This window comes from Puma concolor, chromosome B2 (assembly GCF_028749965.1).
Source record: "Puma concolor isolate L17-30 chromosome B2, mPumCon1.1.hap2, whole genome shotgun sequence".
NCBI lineage: Eukaryota > Metazoa > Chordata > Mammalia > Carnivora > Felidae > Puma > Puma concolor.
The window spans coordinates 39,139,843-39,156,341 of NC_141671.1; the positions used below are offsets into that span (position 1 = coordinate 39,139,843).

Here is a 16,499-nt window from a genome sequence, read left to right on the forward strand (position 1 = left end):
TGTCCCTCTGAAGTACCTATAGAATTGGATGGCATCACCCAAATTTGATGACATCAGAAACTACCCAGTTCTACTTCTCAAAAAGTGTGGGCTAGCCTGGCAGAGCTCCCAGCCTTATGTGGGTGGACGGGCTACCTCTGATAGGCACATGTCCACAGGAAGCAGATCAGTGCCTCCCTGGCCATGGCAAAGTCTTACTGCCAGGAGAATTGGTCAGCTTCTTGTCGTCACCAGCTCTCCTCAGCCTGTGCTGGGACCATGCTGAAGTTTGGAGAGCCAGAGAATTTCTGGGGGAGAAACTCAAAGGCCTGAGAGACTTGCAGGATGGGGGCAAAACCCAGACATGTAGACTGACTGCTTTCTTTGTCAGGCTATGACTTACGATGTTGACAAGTTTAAGAAGGACAAGAGAAGGAAGACCAGAGACCTGGGGCAAGAGGGTTAGGAGCAAGCAGAGCAATGCAGAAAGGAGATGGCAGGGAGCAGGGGGCCTGGAGGAGGAGGACATATTTGTAGAGACAAGTGGGAGTGGACAGGAAGTAAGGGAAGCATGGATAGAAGCAGCCCAGCCTTGGTTGGGTGCAAGGGAATGGGAATGGGGCAGGGCTACAATTCTAGCAGAAGAACTGCCCTATCATACTTTTGCTGTTCTCTGGAGGAAGGTAGTAGGCTGAGGGATAGGTTTGGGGGGAATTGCAATTTCCTGTAGCACTGAATATTCTAATGTCAGCCATCTCAGACCTCTCTCTTGTCTTTTCAGGATGAATTGGATCTCACAGACAAAAACCGGGAGGCTGTGTTCGCACTGCCTCCGGAGAAGAAATGGCAGATCTACTGCAGCAAGAAGAAGGTGCCATGGCTGACCCCTTCCGCTGCCACCTCAGGGTCCCCAGCACGGGGCAGCTCTTGCCCCCATGCTTTGCTCGCTCATTCAACAGATATTATACCCCGGCACCATTCTAGGTGTTGGAGGAACAACCATGAATAAATCAGGATGAAAAATTCCCTGCTCTCATGGAGCTTACACTCCGGGAAATGGGATTCTGTTTTTCAAAAACCCTTGATGCAGGTGCCTACTGGGTTCCAGGAGTGGGGCTGGGTCAAGGAGATGACAGTCTCAGAGATGACAGTATCACTCCCTTCCCATGCCCGCTTGGAGGGCGTGCTGCCTTGTGACATACCCGAGGGACACTTTGTTGTAAGGACTGAGTTGGAGGTGAGGGTGGCCTCTTCTGGATCTTTGCCCCCCCACCCTGTCCCAGGCTCAGCCTCACAGGGTCACACATCAGTCCCCATTCTCCCCCACCCTCTCCTTGCTCTCTTCTCCTTCACTAAAAGATGCCATTGGTCTCCTGAGTAAGGAGTGCCAGGCTCCAGTCTGGCTTCTTTAGCTCTTATCTCCTCCCCTCTGCTTCCCAGCAGTGGTGCTTTTTTCTCTCTTGGTCTTCCTCCATTTCTCTCTCTTGCTCATCTCTTTCTTTCTCTATCCCTCTTGCCCCCTTTCTATTTTAGTCTTTTTCTTTCATTCTGTTTTTCTTGGCCCATCTTCTTCATCTCCCCTCCACCCTCCCATTTTTCAGACTTGCAGTTGTTCCTTTGATGTCAGAGTATAGGAATTTGGGAGTTAGGACCCAGTTATTCCTGTGCCTGAAGCACAGACCTGCACCCTCCTGGGAGAAAACAGGCAGGTCTAGGGCAGTTCTGAGCTATTGCCCCTTCGTGTTCCCTGAGCCCATTTATTCATGGCTCTTATCCTCTTGCCCACGATATTTGTCCCATCTGAGGCTCCATGACCTTATAAAATTGGAGGAATTAGAATGCTACACCATCCTGGAATTGAAAGGAGGTCAGAAACAATTCAGTCTAGTCCTTTCTTCTGCATATGAAGAAAGGACAGCCTAGGGAGGCTGCGTATGAAGAAGGGACAGACGGGGCGCCTGGGTGGCGCAGTCGGTTAAGCGTCCGACTTCAGCCAGGTCACGATCTCGCGGTCCGGGAGTTCGAGCCCCGCGTCAGGCTCTGGGCTGATGGCTCAGAGCCTGGAGCCTGTTTCCGATTCTGTGTCTCCCTCTCTCTCTGCCCCTCCCCCGTTCATGCTGTCTCTCTCTGTCCCAAAAATAAATAAACGTTGAAGAAGGGACAGCCTAGGGAGGCAGTGGACTTGCCCAAAGGTCCCAGCCAGTTATGGCCAGTGGTTGCACCATTGCTAAAATCCAGACTGGCTGGAGTCCAAGAGCCTGTGGCAAGATGTAGAGGCTGTGCACACAGCAGTCTAGTATACTTGATGCACATTTATTAGGCACCTGGACAATACCATATGCTGTGTCCAGGAATGTCATTGTGAGAAAGAAGGTCTTAAAAAAGCTCAAGTCATGGGAGGGAAGGAGGGATGGAGGAGAAAATTAACTTCAGGAGTAGCTAATCATGTCTGGTGCTTCTCCACTCTCCAAATTGATTTACCATGAAGTTCCTGTCAGTTGATCTCTTACACAACTAGAATAAAAAAAAAAAATTACTGAAATGTAAGGACCTCTTGTTCTACCTTCCAAACCAAATTATAAGTAATCTTCCCCCACACTTTCACACACCCCTGAAGTGACACTTCCTCTGTCTGTAATACCCTCCCCACCTGCCCTAGGTTTAGTAATCTTTAATAACTCTGTCCTTTTAGAGTCCCCTTCATGAGCCTTCTGTGTTAGATGTCCCCAACCTGGGTTTCCACGACCCACTATAGACAGTTCTACCATAGAGCATTTATCACTGCCTCTGGCACTAGACTGACGTATGGAGGGCAGGGACTGACATTTTGCTCAGTACTTTAAGGGCTCAGTACAGTGATTGGCATGTAGTAGGTGTTCATTTAATGCATATGGAAGGGTTACATGATGAGCTGGCAAAAGCAAGAAAGTATGTTTTTATGGTACATTTGTTTTTGTTTCTGTGATTCCCCTCCCCAAGGTCAGAAGATGGAATTTGGGGGCTTCAGGCATGAAGAGTTAACACATAGCCATGTGAAGTCACAAAGACCAAATCAAGGCAGCTTTCTCACTGGTCTGCAACTTGGATTTTATGAGAGAAAATTGTAAAGCCTGAGTAGATGTAGCTGAGGATGCAGGGTAAAGTCCAGGTCAGCTGGCAGACAGGTGGTATATCAGAGAGGTTTTGGAGGAGGAGGTAAGTTTTGGTGCAGATTTGAAAGCAGGAAATTAGCAGAAGGCAGGTGAGGGGGAACGTCCAAATGGGATGGGGATAGGAAGGAGCAGGGTGTGTGTAATGCCCAGAAGCAGATTCTTTGGATAGAGGAGAGGGCTAGATTTTCAATGAGCATTAATATTTATTTAGCTTTCATTGTTCTTGCCCATCCTTGGGGAGGAGTTGAGGCTTTCCCTTGGAACCTGAGGGCTGGGCCAAAGGCCTCTGCCCTGGGTTCTGCCTCACAGCTACACTTACCCTTCCTGAGTCTCTCCCAAACCCAGGGCCTTGGAAACCTCTTTCCTTCTTTTCCTAAACTTGCTATTTACTTAGCACCTACCATGTGCCAGGCACTGCACCAAATGCTTTGTATCTGTGCTTCCCCAATGATCTCAGAGAAAGACCAAGTTTTTAAATTTCCAAACTGTCACAAACCAATACTTTTGTAAAATACAGTAAGAATGATCTTATTAGAACAGTAAAATTTGAAAACCCAGATGTACAAGCTATAAGCACAGATTTTTCTTCGGTTCAACAGACATAAAATTATATTTTATTAAAAAGAGATAGGGGCACATGGGTGGCTCAGTTGGTTAAGCGTCCGACTTCGGCTCAGGTCATGATCTCATGGTTTATGAGTTTGAGCCTCACATTGGGCTCTGTGCTGACAGCTCAGAACCTGGAGCCTGCTTTGGATTCTGTGTCTCCCTCTTTCTCTGCCCCTCCCCTGCTCATGCTCTGTCTCTCAAAAATAAATAAATGTTAAAAAAATAAAAAGATCAAATTTAAAAAGAGAACCAATATAAGAAAAAAAGAATGTATTTTTAATTATGTATATGTATATAATACATATGTAATACATATGTAATATATGTATGTAATACACACACACACACACACACACACACACACACACACATAGTGTTCATTGAAAGTATATACACCTGTGTGGTTTATGCCCATGTCTTTGGCTGGTCACTCCATTCAGTGTTCATTATCTGCACTCTACCAAGGAAGAAATGGAAGCCTGGAGAGATTTTGTAACTTCCTCAAACTTCTCTGCATCTAGGTGGCACTGAAAAATGAATCTGCTGACAGGGAATGAAACTCAGGAACTCAGGCCATGGGCCTGTCTTGCCAGTTGGTCAGACAGTCTTTCTTCTTGTTCCAGGAACAGGAGGACCCCAACAAGCTGGCGACCAGCTGGCCTGACTATTACATCGACCGCATCAACTCCATGGCTGCGGTGAGTAATGGCTCCTCTCTTGCCCTGGACTCCCCCTGGAAAAGCTATGGCGGAGAGTGATCTTCCCAGTTTTCTCCCTGCACTTCACACCCCACTCACTGAGGATCAGGAGCTTTCCAGTTATTCCCGAGATTTTATCATAATCCCTCCCTCTCTTGTGTGACTCTAGAGTCCCCCAACCATTTAAACACCCATTAACCAGGGTGCCAGGATGGCTCAGTCGGTTAAGTGTATGACTCTTGGTTTCAGCTCAGGTCATGATCTCATGGTTTGTGAGATCGAGCCCCACATCAGGCTCTGTGCTGAGAGCACAGAGCCTGCTTGGGATTCTCTCTCTCTCCCCCTCCCTGCTCGCTCTCTCTCTCTCTCTCTCTCTCTCTCTCACACACACACACACACACACACACACACACACACTCTCTCTCTCTCTCTTTCTCTCAAAATAAATAAACATTAAAACAAAAACATCTATTAACCATTTGTATTTCACACAGTCTTGGGAAACAAGCTGAGCCAATAATTCTCCCTATCTCACAGATGAGGAAAGTGAAGTCTAGGACTGTAGCTTGGCTCTTCTCAGAGTCTGGTGTTCTTAGTGAACGAACCATTCCTGGAGGCCCTGCCCTTCCTGAGGCGAGGGTGGCTCCTGTGTCACACCTGGGTGTGGGGGGGTGGGGTGGTTCAGGGAGCTGGGGCTTAGGCAGCCCAGCAGGACCTCTGCCCCCTTCCACCTGCCTCAGATGCAGAGTCTGTATGCTTTTGATGAGGAGGAGACAGAGATGAGGAACCAAGTTGTGGAAGACCTGAAGACGGCTCTCCGGACACAGCCCATGAGGTGACCCATTGTGTTTCCTCTTCCTACTTCCTTTGGTGGTTCCCTTCCCTTGGTGGTTCCCCTCAATTTCCTGAAGCTTCACCCAATGCTCTGCTCCCAACTCAGTCCCCTTACAGGCTCCACCCCTGGGCATCGCCTAGAGTTCCCCCCACTCAGCTGTACTTGCAACCTCCCACTCTTCCTCCCTCTGAGGAGCTGGGAAGCTGCCAGAGGATGGGCATGTGGGGAGCCAGGGCAAAGAGCATGTGAATGTGGCATAAACCTTAGGTCCTGAAGAGCTATCTGAGCAGAAACTTAGGGCAGGTGCTTTTTTGTCTTGGAAAAACAGAATGGGACATAGGGTGGTGGCCTTATGGACAAGGTGTAGAAGAAAGAGCTCTGCGCATGAGTGCCCCAACCTAGGGGGAGATGCGGTGTCTGTGGACAAGAATCCGCCATGTAGAGGAGGTGTGATACAGTCCAGGAAAAGGGGATGATTTCTCAAATGCTAAGAAGAAGGACCCTTCCCCTTTCCAGGACCACACTGTGTAAAGGTCCAAAGTGGGCAAAGAGCCATAGATTCTCTTTGTGCCTGGGAGCTGGCTTGCACCTGCTTGTGGGAGCTGACTGTTAAATTTTCAGCAGTTTTGCAAGCTGTTTGTTAAACGTAACTATAGTTAGAATATAACATATAAACTTACAACTAAATAAATAATATCAAAAACAAAAGTAATTAAGTACTTGAAACTTATTACTCTGTAATTACCCAGAGATCTTACTACAGTTTAGTTTTATGTATGCTCTTTACTCTTGTATATACTCTTGAGTTTATACCCATTGTATAAGCATGGTTCTGGAAATACTGTTGACCCTGAACAAGGCAGGTATTAGGGGCGCTGACTCCCACACAGTCAAAAATCCATATATAACTTTTGACTCTCACCAAACTCAACCACTAACAGTCTACCATTGACCAGCAGCCTTACCAATAACATAAACAGTTGATCAACACATATTTATAAGTTATATGTATTATATACAGTATTCTTATAATAAGGTAAGCTAGAGAGAAGAAAATGTTAAGAAAATCTTAAGGAAAATACATTTATAGTATTGTACTGTGTTTGTTGAAAAAAATTCCTGTAGAAGTGGACCTATACCGTTCAAACCCGTGTTATTCAAGGGCCAACAGTACAATAAACATCTCTTGGAAGGCAGGCATCTCTTTCCAACTTCCCAACTCCACATTCAAAGATGTCACATAGATATCTTTGAAATCAGCTATGCTAGCAGTATTTATACCATGGAAATTGTAAAACACTACAATCGGGCCTTTTCTTCCTTTCTTCAGAGAGCCAGTTGTTAAATGTTTACCAGTGGGTCTGCCTGAGTGAGTGAGTGAGTGAGTGAGTGAGTGAGTGAATGAGTGAGTGGTCTGGGCTGAGCTTCCTACTTCCGGAGCCTGAAACTAAAGCCTCAGGAGAATGGGAGTGCCTTAATCTTTCTGGCTGCTCAGGTGTGGGTGGGAGGCTGGTATGGGAAGGGGACGCAGGAAGGATGAGGACATGGGGAAGGAGAGGGGTTGAGAGAAGGCTTCCAGGTTTGTCTTCCACTTCAATTTATTTTTCTTTCCTTTAATAAAATTCTGATTAAGTTACACACAGTCATGGTGGAAATTCCGTGGTATACAGAAAACATATAATAGAAACAAATATACCCATTTGAACAACTTATTTTGAGAGTATATTCTATTTTGTAGGCATATCTATATAATAATATGGAAGTACAACAAATACACTTGGGATCAAACATATTAATTAGATAAAACGTCTCCCTCAGTTCCATTTATGACCTTTCCTTAGATCATTATTCTTCCACTAAATCAAGTGTTCAAAGCCTCTTGTGTATGTGTGCGTGTGCACACGTGTGCCATGAATGGCTCTGGCACTGGATGAAACCTAATGACTGCTTATCAGAATGATGTTTTTAAATAATAAAGTAGATAAAAATAGATAAGATTAAAAATAAACCAATTAAATGGAAACACAGTTAACCAAATATTAAACATTTGTGAGGTAGCAATATATGTGCTGCTTTATGCCTTCAAGAGCAAGAACTAGCAGCTACCATAATTTCGAAGTGCTGATACTTATAACAATTATAATTTGATATGAAAATAGCCGATTTCTTTGAGTGACAAAGTCACAGATTCTGATAATACCACAGTGAATTGCCTACATTCATCAGCAAAGGAAATGGTACATTTCAGGTAGAGGTTACCAAAAATAAAAGTCTAACTTTTTTTTTTTCTCCATCCAAGTTATAGACCCCTGCATGTTAGCCATAGACCCCTTAGGAGGACACAGACTCCAGGTTAAGAACCCCTGAACTAAATGGTTTTTAATGTTTTCTGTTACCATTCAAGATAACTTAGCTATTTTCTTAAGGATCTCTTGAAGAGCACCTTTCTTAGCCTTGGTCCTGTGACTCAGTGACTCTGATGCATCCCCCACCTGCCCCCATCTGGAAGTCCTCTTTGTCTTCTGACTGTATTTGTGTTAATTCCCATCCTCACTGGAGATGAATTTTCAGTTTTAACAGCCATGATAATTACAGTGATAATTACTATGGTCATTCCCTTCCCGTATACCCCATCGTAGCTATGCAACTGTCAGTTAATGACCTGCAAATTCATGGTATTTAAGGTGCAAATAAGGCATGAGTCTGCTGTGAGGGTGATAGGATTTCAGTGCTTTAGGAAAACTCTATAAATGAACCAAGTGGCTACTGTAGGTAGGACACCGTGGTCGCAGGTAACAGGGTAACTATTGGCAAATGTTACAGAATAATATGCAAATTCAGGATATAGGTTGTGCTGATGGCTCTGGCCTGGACAGGTTTGTGACACGCTTCATTGAACTGGAGGGTTTGACTTGTCTGCTGAATTTCCTCCGGAGCATGGATCACGCTACTTGTGAAAGTCGCATCCACACCTCCCTCATCGGTTGCATCAAGGCTCTGATGAACAACTCCCAGGGGCGGGCACATGTGCTGGCGCAGCCGGAGGCCATCAGCACCATTGCACAGAGCCTGCGCACAGAGAACAGCAAGACCAAGGTGGCCGTGCTGGAGATCCTGGGTGCTGTGTGCTTGGTGCCCGGAGGCCACAAGAAGGTGCTTCAGGCCATGCTACACTACCAGGTGTATGCAGCTGAGCGGACACGCTTTCAGGTGAGGGCCCTAGTGGGGGCTTCCTTAGAAAGACTTAAGGGCCCTTAGTAGATACAGGTTTGGCTGAGAAAATGGACTCCTCACTGGACTGTGGGTTCTTTGAGGCTGGACTATTGGTCTGTGGCTCTACATCTCTGAGCCCCGTGCCTGGCTAATCATAGGGGCTCATCAAAGTTGAACCGAATGCAGTTGCGGGGGCTAAGATTTTAGGTCCTCTGCCTGGGCCAGTGCTTACTGTGGGCACCCCAGGAAGAGTGCTAGAAGCTCATGCCATGCTTTTTTCTTCTCCCTGGCCTGCCCCAGAAAACTAATGAGATAGTAAGTATAAAGTGTCTTATGTAGACTAAGTTTCAACAGATCTGAAATGTCACTGTAGTACAAACTCCATGGTTTATCTACCAGTATAGGCTATTTGTTTATTCTGTCATCAAACATTTTTAAGCACCTACTTCGTGCAGAAATTGGGCCCTGACCTTTTGCAGAAGATGCCGAAGAGGTAAAAGGCAGTGTCCATGCTGTCACGAAGCTGGGCAGGAAGATTTATGAACCATAAACAGCTAGAGCTGTAAACAGCTGTAAAGTGCCAAGGCAGCACTTCGGCACTGCCCCCACAATATAAACTAAGCCACGGAGGTGAGTAGAGAGGAGGCAAGGCAGAACTGAGACAGAGGTGTGGAGAGGCAAAGGATGGTTCTTGGAAAAGCTGAGCTTTTGGGAAGGTCCGAGGTAAGCTGGATAGATGGGGTAGAGAGAGTGTAGGGGATGTGCTAGGCAGCTAGAATGGCGGGGGCGCACATGCAGAGGCAGGACTTGTAAGATCCTGAGCCTGCCTTTCCTCTTCGGTCCTGCCTTTCCATCCAGACACTGCTGAATGAGCTAGACCGAAGTTTGGGCCGGTACCGGGATGAAGTGAATCTGAAAACAGCCATCATGTCCTTCATCAACGCTGTCCTCAATGCTGGAGCTGGAGAGGTGAGGCATCTCTTGCCCTTACTGTTTGTGGACTTTCTGGGTGCTTAAAAATCCCGGGGTAGTATGTGCAAGTGCCTCCTGGAGAAGTGGCAGAGAAAAGGGGCCAAGACCGCTGGTTGGTGTGGTTTCTACTATCAGCATTGTCTTCAGATTATCTTTATCAACTCTTGCCTCCTTCACTTGGAGCTGAGAAATAGCTTGTCATGCACCTTACTGTCATGAGGGGTTCTTGGGGAGATTCTTACATGGGTAACATCATGCATTACGTGTAGTCTGGACAAACCTCAAGCTTGGCTGGCTGATGCTGGCTTCTCATTTATGGAAGGAGGGCAAGTGTTGGCTCTTCTTTCTAGAGCTTTCTAAAGACCTACTTCTGGACTCATTTCCGAGTTGGCTTGTCATGCCCTCTGGCACCTTCTTTTAGGGGGTATGGCTCCTGATTTTCCTTCCTTTGGGGTCAGAATGGGATTCTCAGGCCATAAAAACAGCAATAGTTGAAGAAGACCTTGAAAAGCAGGTGAACTCCCCAAATGCTAAGGGGATCAGATACACCGATCAAAGTCAGTTTGTTGAAGGACTAAAAGGGGCAATTTAATGATCTCTACTTTTCCCTCTTTTTTGCTAGCATGCTTTTCTTGCATCCAGTCCTGATGAGCTGAGTTAGGTGAGGTGGGTTGGGGGAATAATCTGTCCCTAAGATGCTGATATCACCTTGGTCAATACTAGCTATTATGACTAACATTTGTTCTGATTAGTTGGTGACCATACTTCGTTAGGTAATTTTTAATGAATATCACCCCTGTAGGTAAGTAGTATCATTCCCATTTTAAAGATGAGGAAACTAAGGCTCTCCCAAAGTCACAAAACTAGTGAGTGTCAGAGCAGGGATTTAAACCAAGATTTATCTGATGTCAAAGTTTATATTCTACATCACTCTACAGTGATGCTCTTTGATGCCAAAGGCTGAGAAAATTGGTAAGAGACTTACAGAAGTGAAGCAGGAAAGCTAATGGGAGTAAATAACAAGGTCAAAGGTGTCTCCTCCCGCCCTTTCTTGAAACTCTGGGACTAGAAGTAGTTCCAGATGGGTTGTTGCAGGTGGTGTGGGATGATGACTGGAGTAGTGATGAGGGGGCCACTGGGGACCTTGTGGAAGAGACACAAGCTGATGAGTCTGTTCCTCCCTTGGGGACCCCCCAGGATAATCTGGAGTTCCGCCTACATCTACGGTACGAGTTCCTGATGCTGGGAATCCAGCCTGTGATTGACAAACTCCGGCAGCACGAGAATGCCATCCTGGACAAGTAAGGCTCAGCCACCTGTCCCCACTGCAGATGTATGGGAACAGTACCTCAGTTGGGGATGATCAGGACTTTCAAGGAGGCTGACCTTCCCACTGGAGACCACCTGCCATACCCTGTATCAATGCAGAATCAGCTCTGTGGTGGGGGGCGGGGGGAGGAGGTGGACAGCAATCCCACCTCCTTGTCCCAGATCCTACCTGTGTCCCTGCCTCCTCTCTTTGCTGACCCTCTTCCTCAGCTCTGATGTTATAGGCAGGTGAACCCAGTAGTCCTCAACCATGGCAGTACCTCCCTCCCAGGGGGCATTTGGAAACGTGGGGGTGTTCTTTGGTTTTAAGACTGGCTGGTTGGGAGATACTAACTGGTATTGGCTGTTGGAAACCAGGAGTGCTAAACATCCTGTAGAGCACTCCTGCTTAGCAAGGAAATGCCCCAGCCCAAATAAAAGTCCAGATAAAGGTCCTTGTTGATGAAAGGGTGCAATTAAATTCCTATATGTTCCCAGTGAACTCTGTCCCCTCTGGTTCTGTCCCATTGATATAGACTATTTTGTTGTCCTGGGTCTTAAGGGAAACAGGATAGATCCTTTTGAATTGGAGTTAGGGAGTGGTTGAGGTAGAAAATGAGAGAGTTTGGCTTTGAGAGCTCATGGGGACAGTATGAGAACACTGGTGATGGCAGGGCAGTGGTCCTTGACTAGGGGCAATTTTACTCCCAGAGGACATTTGGCTATGCCTGGAGACATTTTTGAAGGTGAGGGCTGCTACTGGCGTCTAGGGGGTAGAGATAAGAAATGCTGTTGAACCTTCTACATCTCACAAATAAGCTTCCCACAACCAAGGATAATCTAGCCGCAGATGTCAATAGTGTCCAAACTGAGCAAGATTGATCCTAGGGTAATGGGACCCTGGGCTGGCCTCCCTGAGGAAGGGACATGGGATTCTATTAAAGAGGAGAGTGTTGGCCTACAGAAAGGTGGCTTCTGTCTGGTTTTTCCTTGTCCTCACTGAATGAAGCTTTCAGATTTACTTGGTTGGGGGCTCAATGGGACTTAACCCTCAACCTCGAATGTCATGGAGGTAATATCTAGTCTCTCTATCCCCCCATCCTATCTAGGCATTTAGACTTCTTCGAGATGGTCCGGAATGAGGATGACTTGGAACTAGCCAGGAGGTTTGACATGGTGAGGAGCCTGAAGGGATGGGGTGACTGCAGGGTGGGGGGTCCCAGATGACCCCACAAGCATCTTCTCTGGATCCTGTGCTGTGATAGGTCCAGTGTTGGCTGGCTTCCCTGGTGAGTGGCCCCCATGGCTAAGTCCGACTTCTGGAGCCCAGCAGTGTGTTGGCTCTGTGGGGCCTCACCTGGTAGGGCATCTCCCCTGCTGGGAGATCGCAACCCCCAAAGGAAAGAGAGCCAGTTCCTACGCATGATTAGTCTCAAATGCCTCTCCTGGGCTTTTCTCCCTGCCTTCCAGCAACTTCCCTGAGTCACCTTTCCCCATCACTAACCAGATCATGCTTCACCAACCAAATTGACTTTTTATTTAAGCCTCAGTAATCCTGAAAACACAGTTTGGCTGCTTAAATAATGTATTAGAAAAGCTCTCCCCAGGGGCGCCTGGGTGGCGCAGTCGGTTAAGTGTCCGTGAGTTCGTGAGTTCGAGCCCCGCATCGGGCTCTGGGCTGATGGCTCAGAGCCTGGAGCCTGTTTCCGATTCTGTGTCTCCCTCTCTCTCTGCCCCTCCCCCGTTCGTGCTCTGTCTCTCTCTGTCCCAAAAATAAATAAACGTTAAAAAAAAAAAAAAAAAAAAAGAAAAGCTCTCCCCAAATAGAAACCTACTTCTGGTGGTGCAGCAGTCACCAGGCCCCATCCCGTTATATTGTCACAAAAGCCCTGATTCACAGATAAGCAGACTGAGATTAGCTTGCCTGCTGCCACACAGTGAGAGAGTAGATCTTGGATCTGAACCCCAGTTGTGTGCAGCTATTCTACATGGTTCTTGAGTTGTGTATGCCCATTTCTCTTAGTTTAATAGTTCTCAGCCAGGAGTGACTTTGCTCCCTCCTCCCCCTGTGGACATTGGCAATGTCTGGAGACATTTTTCGTTATCACGACTGGTGTGAGGTGGATGCCACTGGCATTTGATAGGTTTTGGCCAAGAATGTTGCAGAACAGCCTACAGGGAACAGGACAGCTCCCTACAACAAAGAATGATCCAGTTCAAGATGCCAATAGTGCTGAGGTTGAGAAATCCTGCTTCATATAATTAGGACATCTTCCTCCTCCTTTTCTCTGAATCTCTCTCTCTCTCTCTCTTTAATATTTATTTATTTTTGAGAAAGAGAGAGAGAGAGAGAGCAGGAGTGAGCAGAGAGAGAGGGAGACACAGAATCTGAAGCAGGCTCCAGGCTCTGAGCTGTCAGCACAGAGCCTGACACAGGGCTCGAACTCACAAACCATGAGATAGTGACCTGAGCCAAAGTGGGACACTTAACCAACTGAGACACCCAGGTACCCCAGTCTCTCGATTTTTTTTAAGTTTATTTATTTTTGAGAGAGGGGAGCGGGGGGGGGGGAACAATCCCAAGTAGGCTCCATGCTACCAGCACAGAGTCTGACAGGGGGCTTGAACCCATGAACCGTGAGATCATGACTTGAGCCAAAATCAAGAGTTGGACACCTGAGCCACCCAGGCACCTCTCTATGCGTCTCTTTTTAAGCCTAGGCCAGAAGCAGGAGAAGGAGCATTGTCCTGGGGAATGGGGTGCAGTGGATAGAAGCAGGTTTTCTCCCCTCTTCTGCTGCTTGCCCCCTCCCCATTCACTGTTCCCTCCACTCCCTCAGGTCCACATCGACACCAAGAGTGCTTCTCAAATGTTCGAGCTGATCCACAAGAAGCTAAAGCACACGGAGGCCTATCCCTGCTTGCTGTCTGTCCTGCACCACTGCCTGCAGATGCCCTGTGAGTAGCCCACACTTGCCACTTCCTCAGCCGGCCTGAGCCTTGGCCGGGGATAGGTTGAGACAGGGTGTCAGGACCTCCTTGGCTTGGTGAGTCTGCCTGGGTCTCCCTCCGCACATGCCCCTGGGAGGCTTGGCCACAGGACTCAGGCCCTTTCTCTTGCCTCCCTCTTTGAGGTCAGGACATCCTCTGTCACCCAGGGTTGATGCTGGGGTCTTGGCCCTGAGCAATGCTAACGTCCTGGTCTAGCAAGCAGTAGGTTGATCGTTGCAAAATCAAATAGCTCTGGCTGTTAGCTAATGGCAGGTGAGCGGTCAGTCCTTTTGGGGAGCTCCAAAAAAGAAGTTTTGTGGTTGGGGGAGTAACACAGATATACACTGAGCATGCCTGTTTTCAGGGTTTTATCAGCTCCTCCATCTAGGCATTGTGAGCTCCACTTTATCACACTTGTCCCTGCTTCTCTTTACAAATATCAAATGTCAGCATCTAAGCTTAGCAGATGCTAAGCTCTTAAGATCCAGGGGTGCACAGTGACTTAATAAATCACACACAATCACTAATAGCCACCCCAGCATGAAATTTGAAATGAGCTATAACTGTACCATTTGGTATTTAAGCTCTTCACAAAATTGAATATTTGGAAGGCTAGCGTGGCCAAACTTCATGATCTAGGCTGACTCTCCAGTGCTGATGATGCTGGCATTGGTATTCATGGTGATGGTGGCAATAACTACAGCTTACTATGTGCTACCTCTGGGCCATGTGTGATGCGACTTTCTCTGGCACAGTGTCTCTAAGCCTCAAAATGATTTAATTTTTTTTTTCAACGTTTATTTATTTTTGGGACAGAGAGAGACAGAGCATGAACGGGGCAGGGGCAGAGAGAGAGGGAGACACAGAATCGGAAACAGGCTCCAGGCTCTGAGCCATCAGCCCAGAGCCCGACGCGGGGCTCGAACTCACGGACCGCGAGATCGTGACCTGGCTGAAGTCGGACGCTTAACCGACTGTGCCACCCAGGCGCCCCAGCCTCAAAATGATTTAAGGAGTGTACATTATTATATCCGATCCACGGTGTATGAACTTGAGGCTGGGTGAGTCTGTACATATGACAGAATTTTTGTTTCTTTGGGGTCATGTCTTTAGATGAAACATGTTCTACTTCTCTGAGCCAGTGACCTGGCTTTACCCTGCTTTCCTGGGTGAAAGACCAATATAAAACTATACCACTTTGCAATTCCTGTGGCAGTGAAGTGATGGAAAGGAAAATGGCCACAGTGGCCTAGACCAGGGAGCTATCCATTGTCCAAAGCTCAGTCGAGAGATCTTTGTGGAAGACATAGGAAGTCCCTGAGAAACCCAACTTCTCCTCACGAGTTTTTGTGTGTGGTGTTCCATGGGCAATGCAGAGGGTCTCTTTTGCCTCCAAATGGGGCTTTGCAGACATGACCTTCTAACTCGTAAGCTTGTGGTTTGACTTTGAGGTCAGGATCATGCTGGTTGATCTCCCTTGGTGGTCAGTTGAGACAAAGTACTTGGGCTCAAGAACTGAGGAAGAGAGGCTTGTGGCTAGCGCATGAAAAGAAAGGCCATGTCCCACCAGATCATGATGACAGGGGATGGGAGTGGGGCCCTGTGAGATCAGGCACCACGTGCAAGCCTTTGCCTTCATAGTTCAGGGTCACCTTCACCAAGAAATCTGCCTGGATTCCATTAGCATTGTTCCAACCCACTCTGTCTCTCAGTGCATGCCTGTAATTAGTTTCCATTCATCTTTCACTGTAGAACAACAGCACAGATAATCCTAAAACCTTTTCTTTTTTTAAATTTCCCTGGAGACTTCATTATTTAGCAGGTAATATTTTGGAGCAGATTTACTTTCTGAAAGGTGCTTTTTTTAGATAATGTAAAAGGCAATTTGCATTCCCAAGGCATAGGCTACTCAGGGTACCTACAGGGAAGGAAGGCAGCCAGGTAGCACTTCAGGGAGTAGAAAAATATGTCTAGAGCATTGACACTTTTATAGTCAGTTGCAGATCATCAAGAAACGGCCAGATTTGTGAGTCTCCATCATCAGCATCAGCAGCATCAGTGCCTCCCCCATCAGACTGGGAGCTTGCCAAGGGAGGGAGAGGGCATGCCTCACCAGCCCGGGCCCAGGCAGTGACTCTGGGGCCTGGCCTCAGGGGAGCTCCCAGGCTCAGTAAAGATATGATGCCTATTGTTCCTCAGACAAGCGGAATGGTGGCTACTTCCAGCAGTGGCAGCTCCTGGACCGCATCCTTCAGCAGATTGTCCTCCAGGATGAGAGGGGTGTGGACCCTGACCTGGCTCCCTTGGAGAACTTCAACGTCAAGAACATCGTCAACATGTGAGCAGTGACCAGCTCCTACCTGTCTTCCTCCTCCTTCCCCATCTCTCTCCTGCTTGGAGTCTCACCAGTGAAACCTCTACTCGCTCTCTCAAACCACATACCTCCAAATGCTCCTTAAGCAGCATTGTCCAACGGAACTCTCTGAGATAATGGAAATGTTCTATATCAGCACTGTCCAAACATGGCCACTGAGCACTTGCCATGTGGATAGTGTGGCTGAGGAACTGAATTAAAATTTTTATTTTGGTTTAATTAAATTCGGATAGCCATATGACATGGTTAGACTATCACATTGAACAGCACAGATTTATAAGGGGTGTGCTCAACTTTTAACGATCCATTGCATGGAGTGGATAGAGGAAGAATTTAAACATATAAACTATGGGGCGCCTGGGTGGCTC

General features: G+C 47.2%; 1 protein-coding gene across 8 annotated transcripts in view; it reads left to right on the forward strand.

The window, feature by feature from the left end:
• Positions 1-16,499, forward strand: part of DAAM2 (dishevelled associated activator of morphogenesis 2) — a 119,800-nt gene that overhangs the window by 69,822 nt on the left and 33,479 nt on the right. For all 8 annotated transcript variants that reach the window (XM_086706764.1, XM_086706771.1, XM_086706765.1 and 5 more), the window contains 9 exons: positions 761-850; positions 4,364-4,438; positions 5,179-5,273; positions 8,150-8,483; positions 9,345-9,455; positions 10,656-10,759; positions 11,876-11,942; positions 13,607-13,724; positions 15,957-16,095. In XM_086706764.1, coding sequence (XP_086562890.1) covers positions 761-850; positions 4,364-4,438; positions 5,179-5,273; positions 8,150-8,483; positions 9,345-9,455; positions 10,656-10,759; positions 11,876-11,942; positions 13,607-13,724; positions 15,957-16,095 — 1,133 coding nt within the window. The remainder of the gene's footprint in view (positions 1-760; positions 851-4,363; positions 4,439-5,178; positions 5,274-8,149; positions 8,484-9,344; positions 9,456-10,655; positions 10,760-11,875; positions 11,943-13,606; positions 13,725-15,956; positions 16,096-16,499) is intronic.